The 12,245-nt window shown below is 45.1% G+C and overlaps 1 protein-coding gene across 3 annotated transcripts in view; it reads right to left on the reverse strand.

Annotated features, from left to right (window-relative positions):
- Window positions 1-505: 505 nt before the first annotated feature.
- RNFT2 (ring finger protein, transmembrane 2) overlaps window positions 506-12,245 on the reverse strand; it is a 167,791-nt gene continuing 156,051 nt past the window's right edge. For all 3 annotated transcript variants that reach the window (XM_073561582.1, XM_073561704.1, XM_073561650.1), the window contains exons 9-10: window positions 4,211-4,312; window positions 506-1,670 (exon numbers count right to left, since the gene is read on the reverse strand). In XM_073561582.1, coding sequence (XP_073417683.1) covers window positions 1,536-1,670; window positions 4,211-4,312 — 237 coding nt within the window. In that variant the 3' untranslated portion in view covers window positions 506-1,535. The remainder of the gene's footprint in view (window positions 1,671-4,210; window positions 4,313-12,245) is intronic.

Consider the following 12,245-nt stretch of genomic DNA (forward strand, 5'->3'; position numbering starts at 1 on the left):
TCCACTGTGTCTCCTCCATAGCTAGAGAGGGACGCAGACTTTATACTGAGCTCAACTACAGTTCTTAGGAAGGAAAAACTAAAGACAGGTGATGGGTAAATACACCTGACAAGAAGAGAAGGGAGGGGAAGCTACTGCACTGTTGCAGCTTGTAGTTACTTGGTCGGCTAGTGTGGCCACCTTATATTGATTATATTAGCTGTTTTTTACATTGACTCTTTTCAGCCACCGCTGGCTTGATGAAATGGCAAATGCAAGTGCTCTATACTGCTATAATGCTTGTAGCGTGTGACTTGTAGTCTTGTGGATCATGTGTATCCATACATATTAAATTGATTTATAAAATATTTTATTATAAATTTTACTATTCATGTAATTGAAGGATTGAATCATAATAAATATTTTCATGGTATATGGTAAACTCATCTTGTTCTCCGTAATTTTTTTTTTTTACCTTTAAACATATGGGTATATCTAAGCGTCTTCACAAATTCATACTCATACATTTTGGCTTCTTAAATATTTTTATTTGAGAGCCTGGATTTTGACAGTGATCACTTTCCTCAATTTACTCAGTTGTTTTCTTCAATATAGTAAATGTTTTAGTCTCAGTTTGCATGGATCTTATTCATACTCAATTTTGCTAGCAGAAAAATAGTTCAGGAGTAAAATGATGTGCACGTGACAGGATAAAACACACAGATGTAATTTTTAAACAGGGAATGTATACAGTTGTACTCAAAAGTTTACATACCCCAGCAGAATTTTTGCTTTCTTGGCCTTCTTTCAGAGAATATGAATGATAACGTCAAAACTTTTTCTCCACTCATGGTTAGTGGTTGGGTGAAGCCATTTATTGTCAAACTACTGAGTTTTCTCTTTTTAAATCTTAATGACAACCCAAAACATCCAAATGACCGTGATCAAAAGTTTACATACCCCATTTCCTAATACGGTGTATTTCCCCCTCTAACATCAATGACAGCTTGAAGTCTATTGTGGTAGTTGTGGATGAGGTTCTTTATTTTCTCAGATGGTAAAGCTGCAAAATCTTCTTGGCAAAAAGCCTCCAGTTCCTGTTAATTCCTGGGCTGTCTAGTATGAACTGCGCGCTTGAGATCTCCCCAGAGTGGCTCAATGATATTGAGGTCCGGAGACTGAGATGGCCACTCCAGAACCTTCACTTTGTTCTGCTGTAGCCAAAGACAGGTCGATTTGGCCTGGTGTTGTTCTCTAAAAAAAGGCCAAGAAAACAAAAATTCTGCCGGGGTATGTAAACTTTTGAGCACAACTGTATATAAACATTCTTTTAAGATTTTCAAGATTTTAATCCTTTTCTAATCATTAACACTTGAATCTTCTTAAGCATCATCTACACATGGCACCTCTATGTTTTTCATTGGAATAGAAATAGAGGTGTGTATAGAAACCCAAGAGGCACTGCAAGATAAATTTAGAATCACGCAAGGTGTTTGGATGATGATGTTTGGTCAACACTGGTAGTGATAAGAAGTAACTTGCTCCACTCGTCTATGTCAGTACACCTGGAAGTGGGCAGATGTGGAGCCGTCTTTCCACATGCGCAGAGTTTCCACAGCTACAGAACGGCAGAGGGGACAAGTTCTCTCTCTGTCAAACCAAAGACACAAGCACTCTTCACAAAACACATGCTGAGAGGTAGAAAGCAGAAAAACAAAACCCGAAATGTTAAAATAATTAAGAGTATAGACAGTAAAATTAGGGAAAAGAAGCAAAATAACACAACGATTAAACATAAATAAATAATTAATAGTATATATTGCATTTAGGACCTACTACATGATATCATACTTTACTAAGTCTCTATAAACATAAAATTACTTTAGCAACGCAGAGAATTATAGTTATAACAAACAGTGGATACAGAAAGTATTCATACCCCTTTACATTTTTCACTCTGTTTCATTGCAGTCATTTGGTAAATTCAAAAACTGAGCAATTGTGGGAGAAGAGCCTTGGGGAGAGACGTAAAGAAGAACCCCAAGATCACTGTGGCTGAGCTCCACAGATGCAGTAGGGCCTTTATGGCAGAGTGACCCGACGAAGCCTCTCCGCAGTGCCAGACATGAAAGCCCGTATAGAGTTTGCTAAAAAACACATGATGGACTCCCAGACTATGAGAAATAAGATTCTCTGGTCTCATGAGACTAAGATAGAACTTTTTGGTGATCATTCTAAGCAGTATGTGTGGAGAAAACCAGGCACTGCTCATCACCTGCCCAATACAATCCCAACAGTGAAACATGGTGGTGGCAGCATCATGCTATGGGGGTGTTTTTCGGCTGCAGGGACAGAACGACTGGTTACAATTGAAGGAAACATGAATGCGGCCAAGTACAGAGATATCCTAGATGAAAACCTCTCGCAGGGTGCTCTGGACCTCAGACTTGGCCGAAGGTTCACCTTCCAACAAGACAATGACCCTAAGCACACAGTTAAAATAACAAAGGAGTGGCTTCAGAACAACTCTGTGACCATTTTTGACTAGTCCAGCCAGAGCCCTGACCTAAATCTAATTGAGCATCTCTGGAGAGACCTGAAAATGGCTGTCCACCAACGTTCACCATCCAACCTGAAGGAACTGGAGAGGATCTGCAAGGAAGAATGGCAGAGAATCCCCAAATCCAGGTGTGAAAAACTTGCATCATTCCCAAGAAGACTCATGGCTGTACTAGCTCAAAAGGGTGCTTCTACTCAATACTGAGCAAAGGGTCAGAATACTTATGACCATGTGATTTCAGTTTTTCTTTTTTTTAATAAATTTGCAAAAATTTCTACATTTCTGGGGGTTTTTTCAGTCAAGATGGGGTGCAGAGTATACATTAATGAGGAAAAAAGAACTTTTTTGAATTTACCAAATGGCTGCAATGAAACAAAGAGTGAAAAATTTAAAGGGGTCTGAATACTTTCCGTACCCAATGTATAGTTATAAAGAGCTACAGAAGGTGAAGTAAAAGTCGCCAGACTGGACAGTAGGCATGGAGAATGGAGAAGCATGACAAATTTTGACCATAGTGAGCTATCTATAGAAAAGGTAACCTGCAGTGTTGGGTCTTTCTGATCACTGTAGGGTATAGGTGTTGGCATGCCAAATTATATAATGTGTAGCCAAATAAAACTAGCTTGTCCCAGGCCACAGATCAAAGGAAGAAATCAGTGATTTGTTATTTTAACTTATGAAATCATTGTACAGAAAGATGAACTATCAGAGACCAACTGCCAATGACAAGATGTTTAGAAAATGACATGTGAAATGACTAGTGTATGACCACCTTAAAGAAGCACTCACAGCTGAATTTTATTCCCTATTACTGAAGAATGTAACCTAAAATCAGACTAACTGGCACACAGGAGTTTGTGTGTGGGCTGGAGGTCGTTTTCTCAGTGTAAGTGTCAAGATTTCACCACTAACAGTGTCCTAGGGATGCTGAGAATGACAGTTCTGCGGCCCTATGGGATTGAGGGCAGGCTGAGCTGTCAGCTCTACAGTCTGAGGCAGAGGTGTTAATATTGGATCGACAGCTCAGCTGTCCCATCTGGCTGGGTCTGTGGGATCTCCTGCAGGTGTCATCCATTCAGGGTGAACACAGGACTATTTAGCACTCTGTGAATTGTAAGACCTTTGATAATTTTAGTTTTGCTCAAGAGGTGTGTGTTTTCTCTGTACTCTTAGTTATGTCCTGATCTCCGTTACCAACTTGGGATTTGCCTTTTTGACCATCCGTCTGACTTACCCCTTTGTTTTGATCTGCTACCTTCCTGATTCTCTGAGCTCGGACTGTTGCCTAACTACACTTTTGTTTCAACCCTCTGTTTATTACGAGCCCTCTGGGTACTGACTCCGGACCCTTTGACGATCCTGCCTCACGTTAAATCCGTGAGTAGTGACTAGCGTCACAGTAAGTCTATGTAGCCATGTTCTGTGTCTCACAGGCTCAAAATTGGAAAGCAGCACTGCAGCACCCCGAGTGGGGAGTTAAAGCTGATGAGCAACCACGTGATACAGAGTAGGACTGGTGCTCAGCAAGAAACTGGAGAAGAATGTTGAGCAAATATATCAATGCTCTAACATTACATATTTGGAAGGGATTAGGGAATAAACATTTAGCTGGCAGTGTTTCAAGGCAGTGGTGGCCATACACCAATGGTGATGAATAACTAGGATTGTTACCTGGCATATTAGGATAATGGGATCCTTGAAATCTGCCTGACAAATGGCGCATACGTCCCCGGCTTCGCTGCATTGCTGGCTGCTGGCACGGACACCATACTTCTGTAAAGAGAGATTGGTGAAAACACAGACAAACATTAATGAACGTTCAATCAATACATTGTCATTAGCAAATATGCTTACTGTGAAATGAGCCTTCTCTGTAATATTCCTGTTATTTCACTACACACTGGACATTATTGACCTGGACACATGCTAACATATGGCAAGTCAGCAATGCCTAATACGAAGGATAATCATTTACACAGCTTTAGGAAAGCACCTACTATGCTTGTCTTTGTATCTTGCACAATACATCTTTGGCTATACTGAGGCAATGAAGGACGCATCCGTATAAGCCAGAGTTCTTGCGACAATAGCTTTTAGCCACATTTAATTCACACAATATTGCCTTAACCCCAACATTTTTATGATATGAGAAAGAGAACCTATACAATTTAGTATGAAATCAAAGGAAACAAGCTAAATGCCTAGTTCTGACCCATATATAAAAGTTAAATAATTGGATAACATAAGAATGAATAGACCCTGTGTCACGGGAATACCACGACAGAGTGGAGTCAGACGATCGCAACGTCTGGTTACAACAACTTCTGCACGCATTAGAACTGCTTCACTATCCTATTAAACTGTGCAGGTTTCCTTGCTGTCATGACAAGGGTTAATCAGTTCAGTTGATCTCCTGGAGCCCTCCATCCTGAATTGTCTCAGCTGTTCAGTGTTGGCCACTCCTCTCAAGTATATATGCTCCCCACTGGAACTTGGGAGTTGCCAGTGATATTTCTACTTCCTGGTTTGGTGGTGAAGGAGAAAATTCAGTGTTTGGAGTAGGCAGATGGAGAGTTTTTTTTTAAGATTCTTGCGTGCAGTTGGTTTGCGTGTATTTCCTTATCCTCTCACATTTGGTTTCCTTTCCTATACCTCCTCTGTTTCCCCTCCTCTGTTAAGTGCAAAGTTTAATGACAAATTCCATTGTTTCTACTGTTATTGGATAAGATTCAATTTATGTGATCTTTTAGTGTTCCTGATTGTTAAAGGTCATGATTGGTGGGAAGCTGAATGGCAGGACCCCCTCCAGTGATAAGAACCAATAGACAAAGCCCATTTGGCTTTTTCACTGCAGTTGGAGGTGGCATGGGTATGCAGGAAAGTCCATAAGCCACAAGTATGTGTTAGACCAATTCCTTATAATTTCATTATTAATCCCTTCTCCTTCTGGATGGGAAAAAGACTGAGATTATCAATATAATATTACAAAATGTTCTGGATAAGATGTCTGAATGGGCAAACACGTGGTAGATGAGGTTTTGTGTTGATAAATGGAGAGTAATGCACCACTACCGGATCAATCGTATTGCTGCAAATACAATCAATGGGAGTGTACTCGGGACTACAGAACAGGAGAAGGACTTGGGTATTCTGGTTACAAGTAAGCTGAGCAGCAGTACTCAATGTCCGGCAGCAGCTGCAAAAGCAAACAAGATTTTAGGGTGCCTAAAAAGAGAGATGAATGCTGTGATCCTAATATATTATTACCCCTATATAAAATAACTTTTAAAAGGAAGCGGTCACCAGAAAAAAATGCTATTAACCCGCAGAGATGAGCTTAATCTACAGGTTAATAGCATCACTAACTTGCCTGGTGCCCGCAGTTAGCCAAAGGCTCTAGGGAGAAAATTAACTATTTCCCTCGGCAGCGTTCTGGTGTCAGACACGGAGGCGGTGCCGGTTTGGGTTCAGTAACCTTTCTGAGAATACAGAGCAGGAGCTGTAACCATGCCCACAGCGGCTCTGCATGAGGGCCGGCTGTCAGTCAACACCGGCAATCTGGTTACAGCCGCTTTGTATACTCAGTGCGGTGACTGAACCTGTGCCAACGCCACCCCCGTGACTGAAACCCGAACGATGTCGGGGGGAGAATAAAGTTAGTTTTCACCTAACAGCTTTCAGCTAAGTGTGGGCGCTGGGCAGGTTAATAACGCTATTAATCTGCAGATTAACCCCATCTCTATAGGTTAATGGAGTTTTGTCTGGTGACAGGTCCTCTTTAAAGCCATATCTAGAATATGGGATGCAGTTTTAAGCTCCACATCCTGAAAGAATATTGGGAAGTTGCAGCCAGGTCAAAGGCGGGCAGCTAGATTATTACAAGGGATGGAGGGCCTCTCCTATAATGAGAGGTTGGAAAAGTTGGGTCTGTTTAGCTCAGAATAAAGACGCCTCATAGGAGATCTCATTTACATGTATAAATATATGTGTGGCCAGTACAAAGGACCGGCACATGACTTATTCCTTCCAAAGACCATACTGGAGGACGAGCAGGCACTCATTACGGGTGGAAGAAAGGTGATACCATAAGCTAATTAGGAAAGGGTTCTGTCACGGCACCGCCAGACTCAGGGCCTGCTGTCCCGGCCTCGGCCAGTAGGAGGTGCCGGACTATCACATCACCGTCAGACTCAGGGCCTGCTGTCCCAGCCTCGGCCAGTAGGAGGCGCCGGACTATCACATCACCGTCAGACTCAGGGCCTGCTGTCCCAGCCTCGACCACTAGGAGGCCCCGGACTGTCCTATCACCGTCTGACCCGTGGCCTGCAGTCTCGGCCTTGGTCTCTGGGAGGCGTTGTGCTTCAACCCCGAGTGATGGCGGCGATAGCCATGAGGCTCCTGCGCAGGCGTCCGCTGGACGCAGGCTTCGCTCCTCGGTCAGTCATGAAGGGGCTGGTGCATTACCATCCAGCCTGGTCCTGGGGGCGGTCCGGATGACATCATCAGGCCACGGGCCTGTAAGGGATGACCTGATCCCTCAAATACCTTGGGACTGCTCTTGCAGGCCGCCGGATATATTCTTGGTTCCCCTGTGTGTTACTGTGTGAATTGCTGTTTGACTGACTCTGACTTTTGCCTGGACTTCTGACTCTGCTTCTGCCTAACGACTTTGTACCTCTGCTACCCTCCTGGTTTATGACTCTTACTTTGGCCTGGATTCTGACTCTGCTTTTGCCTAACGATTCTGTACCTCTGCTGCCCTCCTGGTTTATGACTCTTACTTTGGCCTGGATTCTGACTCTGCTTTTGCCTAACGATTCTGTACCTCTGCTGCCCTCCTGGTTTATGACTCTGGCTTCGGCCTGGAATCTGACTCTGCTACTGTCTACTGTTTTTATACCATTTCTGCCTGACTGGTTTAGTCTCGGATATCATTGCCTCTGTGTCCTGTATTGGAACACCTTTCTGGCGACCGTCCTGCTCTGGTCATTGCTCCTATTCAGACAGCGCCTCCTGGGCTCTGCTATAAATCCAGATCCCTGTATAGGGGTAAAGGGTATCAGTGTTTCTCGGGGTGCTGTCTGGCTGCAGTCCAGACCGCAGGCAGACGCCACAGGTTCTTTACAGTTAGAGCAGTCAGACTGTGGAATGCCCTACCACAAGGGGTAATAATGGCAGACACAATAATGGCATTTATAGAGTCTGGGTGCTTTTCTAGGCAAAAATGGCATTATTATTCTTATTTGTTTATATAGCACCATTGTGGGTTATAAATAATCTAGCGATAGAGACTGTAGAACTGGTGGAGAAAGGTTGACCTTATTGGACCCGACTCTTTTTTGAACCAATGTAATGATGCATGTTGTACAATATGTTATGGATACCTTGTGACACAATAATGCTAACATATCTGAACGACTTGCATTTATAGACGTCTCTTTTTTCAGGCATAAATATTAAATGAATATTTCTCAGTACAGCAAAACTGGGAGAGGTGACGGAAATATCGAATTAGTGTCAAACGCTAACTACTCCCTTCTTTTAAAATGCAAATGTACAAAATGACAAACTGTAGGTCACAGCTCCACCCAGTAATCCGTGTTAAAATGTGAGATAACACCTTCTATAGCTGGCAAGGAAATGTGACCTAAATGCTACAATATAAGCTAGTTCAATCTGTGGCACATGGAATCACTCGATAAGATGAAGGAATATTGTAGAGAATAAATGTCCATTATTATTCAGAAGAAATTGTAATTTAGAATGAACACTCTAATTCCCAAACTCAGGCACAGTGTGTCAGGGAATGTGGCATTGAGCGCAAAGTTTGGGAACTAGGAAGGCAATGACTGTAGGAGGGAAGTTCTGATTCAGGTGATAAAATTACAATAGATGATCAGTCACTTGTGACTGAAGAAATACAGCAGGTGTTGGGAGAGGCCAGCGGAATTAAACATGAAGGCAATAATAATAATTTTTATTTATATAGCGCCAACATATTCCGTAGCACTTTACAATTAAGCGGGGACATATACAGACGATAAATTCAATGCAAGTTAAGACAATTTAAACAGTGACATTAGGAGTGAGGTCCCTGCTCGAAAGCTTACAATCTACAAGGAAATGGGGGGGGACACAGTAGGTGAAAAGGAGATTTTTGTGTACTCACCGTAAAATCTCTTTCTCTTAGCCTCTAATTGGGGGACACAAGACCTTGGGTGTTATGCTTTCCGTCCACTAGGAGGCGACACTATGCTTAATCTGAAAAAGATTTGGCTCTGGTTCCTCCTCCACAGCATACACCCCTGGGCGGCATCCGCCTTACCTCAGTTTTTGTACCCAAGCAGTAGGAGGAGATAACAAATCCAACATAACCAAGCCTATAAACAAAGGCTACTATGTACAGCTCAAGGAACAATATGAGTACCCAACATAATAACAGCCCGCAAGGGCAACAGGGTGGGAGCTGTGTCCCCCAATTAGAGGCTAAGAGAAAGAGATTTTACGGTGAGTACACAAAAATCTCCTTTACTCTGTCGCCTCATTGGGGGACACAAGACCTTGGGACGTCCCAAAGCAGTCCCTGGGTGGGAAGCAATGGACGAATATTGTGCTGACAGGTCCCTAGACTTGGGACACTGCCGCCTGCAGTACCCGTCTACCCAGACTCGCTTCCACTGAGGACTGAGTATGCACACTGTATTGTTTCGTAAACGTGTGTAAGCTAGTCCAAGTGGCCGCTTTACACACGTGTTGTGCTGAAGCCTGGCGTCGAATGGCCCAGGAGGCTCCTACCGCCCGTGTGGAATGTGCCGTGATACCGGCCGGAATAGGAGAATTGTTTAGGCGGTAGGCGTCATGGATGGTGGACCTGATCCACCTGGCAAGGGTAGCTTTTGAAGCCGGTAAACCCCTGCGAATGCCTTCTGGAATAAGGAAAAAAAGGAATCAGACTTCCAGAAGGGTGGAGTCCTAGACACACACATACGCAATGCCCTGGCAAGGTCAAGCGTAAGCAGGGCCCTCTCCACTCTATGAACCGGAGCCGGGCAAAGGGTCGGTAATGAGATGCCCTCATTGAGGTGGAAATCAGACACAACCTTTGGAAGGAAGGATGGAACTGTACGGAGAATCACCTTGTCCTGGTGGAAGAATAGGAAAAAGCTGTTTGCAGGAGAGCGCTGACAGCTCAGACACCCTGCGTAGCGAGGTGATTGCCACGAAGAAGACCACCTTTTGTGATAAAACTCGAAGTGGAACTGCCTTAAGAGGTTGAAAAAGGAGGTGCCTGTAGAGCAGTTAGGACCAAATTAAGGTCCCACGTATCCAGTGGACGTCTGTAAGGAGGGACCAATCTGGAGACTCCCTGAAGAAACGTCCTGACTTGTGGTTTGTTAGCAATACGCTTCTAAAAGAGCACTGAAAGCGCTGACACCTGACCCTTAAGCGATCCTAAGGATAGGCCGGCGTCCAGACCTGATTGAAGGAAACCACGAACTTTCGGAAGAGAGTAAGGGAACGGAATTCGCCCGCGAGAGTCGCACCAAGTAAAATACGTTTTCCAGGTACGATAATAAACTTTGGCGGAAGCTGGTTTCCGTGCCCTGATCATGGTTCTAATGACGTCTGGAGCAAACCCTGCCTGGGTTAAAACCCAGGTTTCAAGGACCACGCCGTCAAATTGAGAGTCCCTAATTCTGGTGGTAGAACAGGCCGTGAGACAGGGGATCGGGACGGTCTGGAAGACGCCAAGGGGTGTCTGCTGTAATGCTGAAGGATGTCGGCGTACCATGTACGTCTGGGCCAGTCCGGCGCAATTAGGATGGTCTGAACTCCTTCCTGTTTGATCTTCCTCATGACTCTGGCCATCAGGGGAAGAGGTGGGAAAATGTACAGAAGCTGGAACTGAGTCCAGTCCTGAACCAGGGCCTCCGCCCCGAGCAACCTCGGACCGCGTGTCCTTGCCATGAAAATGGAGACCTTGGCATTGAGATGAGATGCGATTAGGTCCACGTCCGGAGTCCCCCAGCGATAACAGATCCGACGAAAGATTTTGGGATGGAGAGACCACTCCCCCGAGTCCATTTCCTGTCTGATGAGGTAGACGGCTTCCCAGTTGTCCACACCCGGACTGTGGACCACTGAGAGTACGGATTTGTGTTCTGCCCAGCGAAGGAGACGTGCCACATCTCTCATTGCCTGGGCACTGCGAGTCCCACCTTGGTGGTTCACATATGCCACTGCCGTGGTATTGTTCGACTGCACTCTGATGTGAGAGGCCTTCAGCAGATGGCAAAAAACTTTTAGCGCCAGGAAGATAGCTCGTATCTCCAGAATGTTGATGGGCATGGTCGCTTCTATTGGAGACCAAGTGCCCTGTGAAGTAGGTGCACTGCACCCCATCCTGTTAGACTCGCATCGGTGGTCAGGACTTTCCATCGACTGAGAAGAAAGAATTTTCCTTTGGCCATTACGGGTGGTTTGAGCCACCAGTACAGTGATTTCCTGGTTGACTCCGTCAGTCGGAACTCCCTTTCGAGGGAGAAAGGGTTCCTGTCCCAGGATCTGAGAATGGCTAGTTGAAGAGGTCTGAGGTGGAACTGGGCAAATGGTACCACCTCCATTGCTGCTGCTATCCTGCTAAGGAGTCTCCTGGCAAACTGAAGAGATTGGCAAGGTATGTGGACTAACATGCGAACTGCACCGCGGATAGCTTGTACCTTGTCCTTGGGAAGGTGTACCAGACCCCTGGAGATATCGAATAGGATCCCTAGGAAGATCAGTGACTGACTCGGGAGTAGTTGACGACTTCTTAAAGTTGACTAGCCAGCCTAGACGAGTTAGTGTGTTGATCGTGATGGAGGCGCTGTCTTCGCAGTCTTTGACAGTAGGTGCCTTGATGAGTAGATCATCCAGACATGGGAGGACCACTATGCCTCTGGGGTGTAGGACATCCATGGTGGATGCCATAACCTTGGTGAATGTTCTGGGAGCCGTAGCTAATCCGAAAGGCAAAGCCACGAACTGGTACTGATTCTGCCCTATTGTGAACCTGAGAGATCTTTGATGAGCAGGCGCAATAGGGATGTGCAGGTATGCCTCTTGTATGTCTATGGAAGCGAGATATTCTCCCTGTTCCATAGCCGCAATGATGGATCGAAGGGACTCCATGCGAAACTGCCGAACTCTTACAAACTTCTTGAGTTGCGTTAGGTCCAGGAATTGGCCGAACGCTGCCTCCCTTTTTGGGAACCACGAATAGGTTGTAGTAGAGTCCTCGGAATCTCTCATTTTCGGGAACCCGTATTATGACTCCTGCTTGAAGGAGAGAGAGACACTATTTCCTTGACCCACCTGTCCTCTGTAATAGGCAGCCAGACTTGCTGAAAGATTAAAAGTCGACCGCCTACAGGTGGGGTGTCTTCCATATTTCGTGAGTCATGACGAGGAGAAATTCTGGAATTTCCCTCCTTTGGGCTTTGCCTGGCCTGATGTTGACCGCCAATTCTTGTCCGTCCTCTGTGCTGTCCTTTGGTTGTCCCTGTGAGGGGGAACGGTTGTAATTCCGTGAAGGACGTGAAGCGGCCTAGCCTGAGGAGTTCCGAAAAGACCGGAACCTAGCCTGGTTACGTCGCTTAAACGTACGTTTAGGTTGCGGTTGGGGAAGAAAGGTACTCTTACCCCCCGTGGCATTGGAAATCATCTT

The sequence above is a fragment of the Dendrobates tinctorius genome, unplaced genomic scaffold (genome assembly GCF_039654945.1).
Source record: "Dendrobates tinctorius isolate UK_male_01 unplaced genomic scaffold, ASM3965494v1 ptg000003l, whole genome shotgun sequence".
NCBI lineage: Eukaryota > Metazoa > Chordata > Amphibia > Anura > Dendrobatidae > Dendrobates > Dendrobates tinctorius.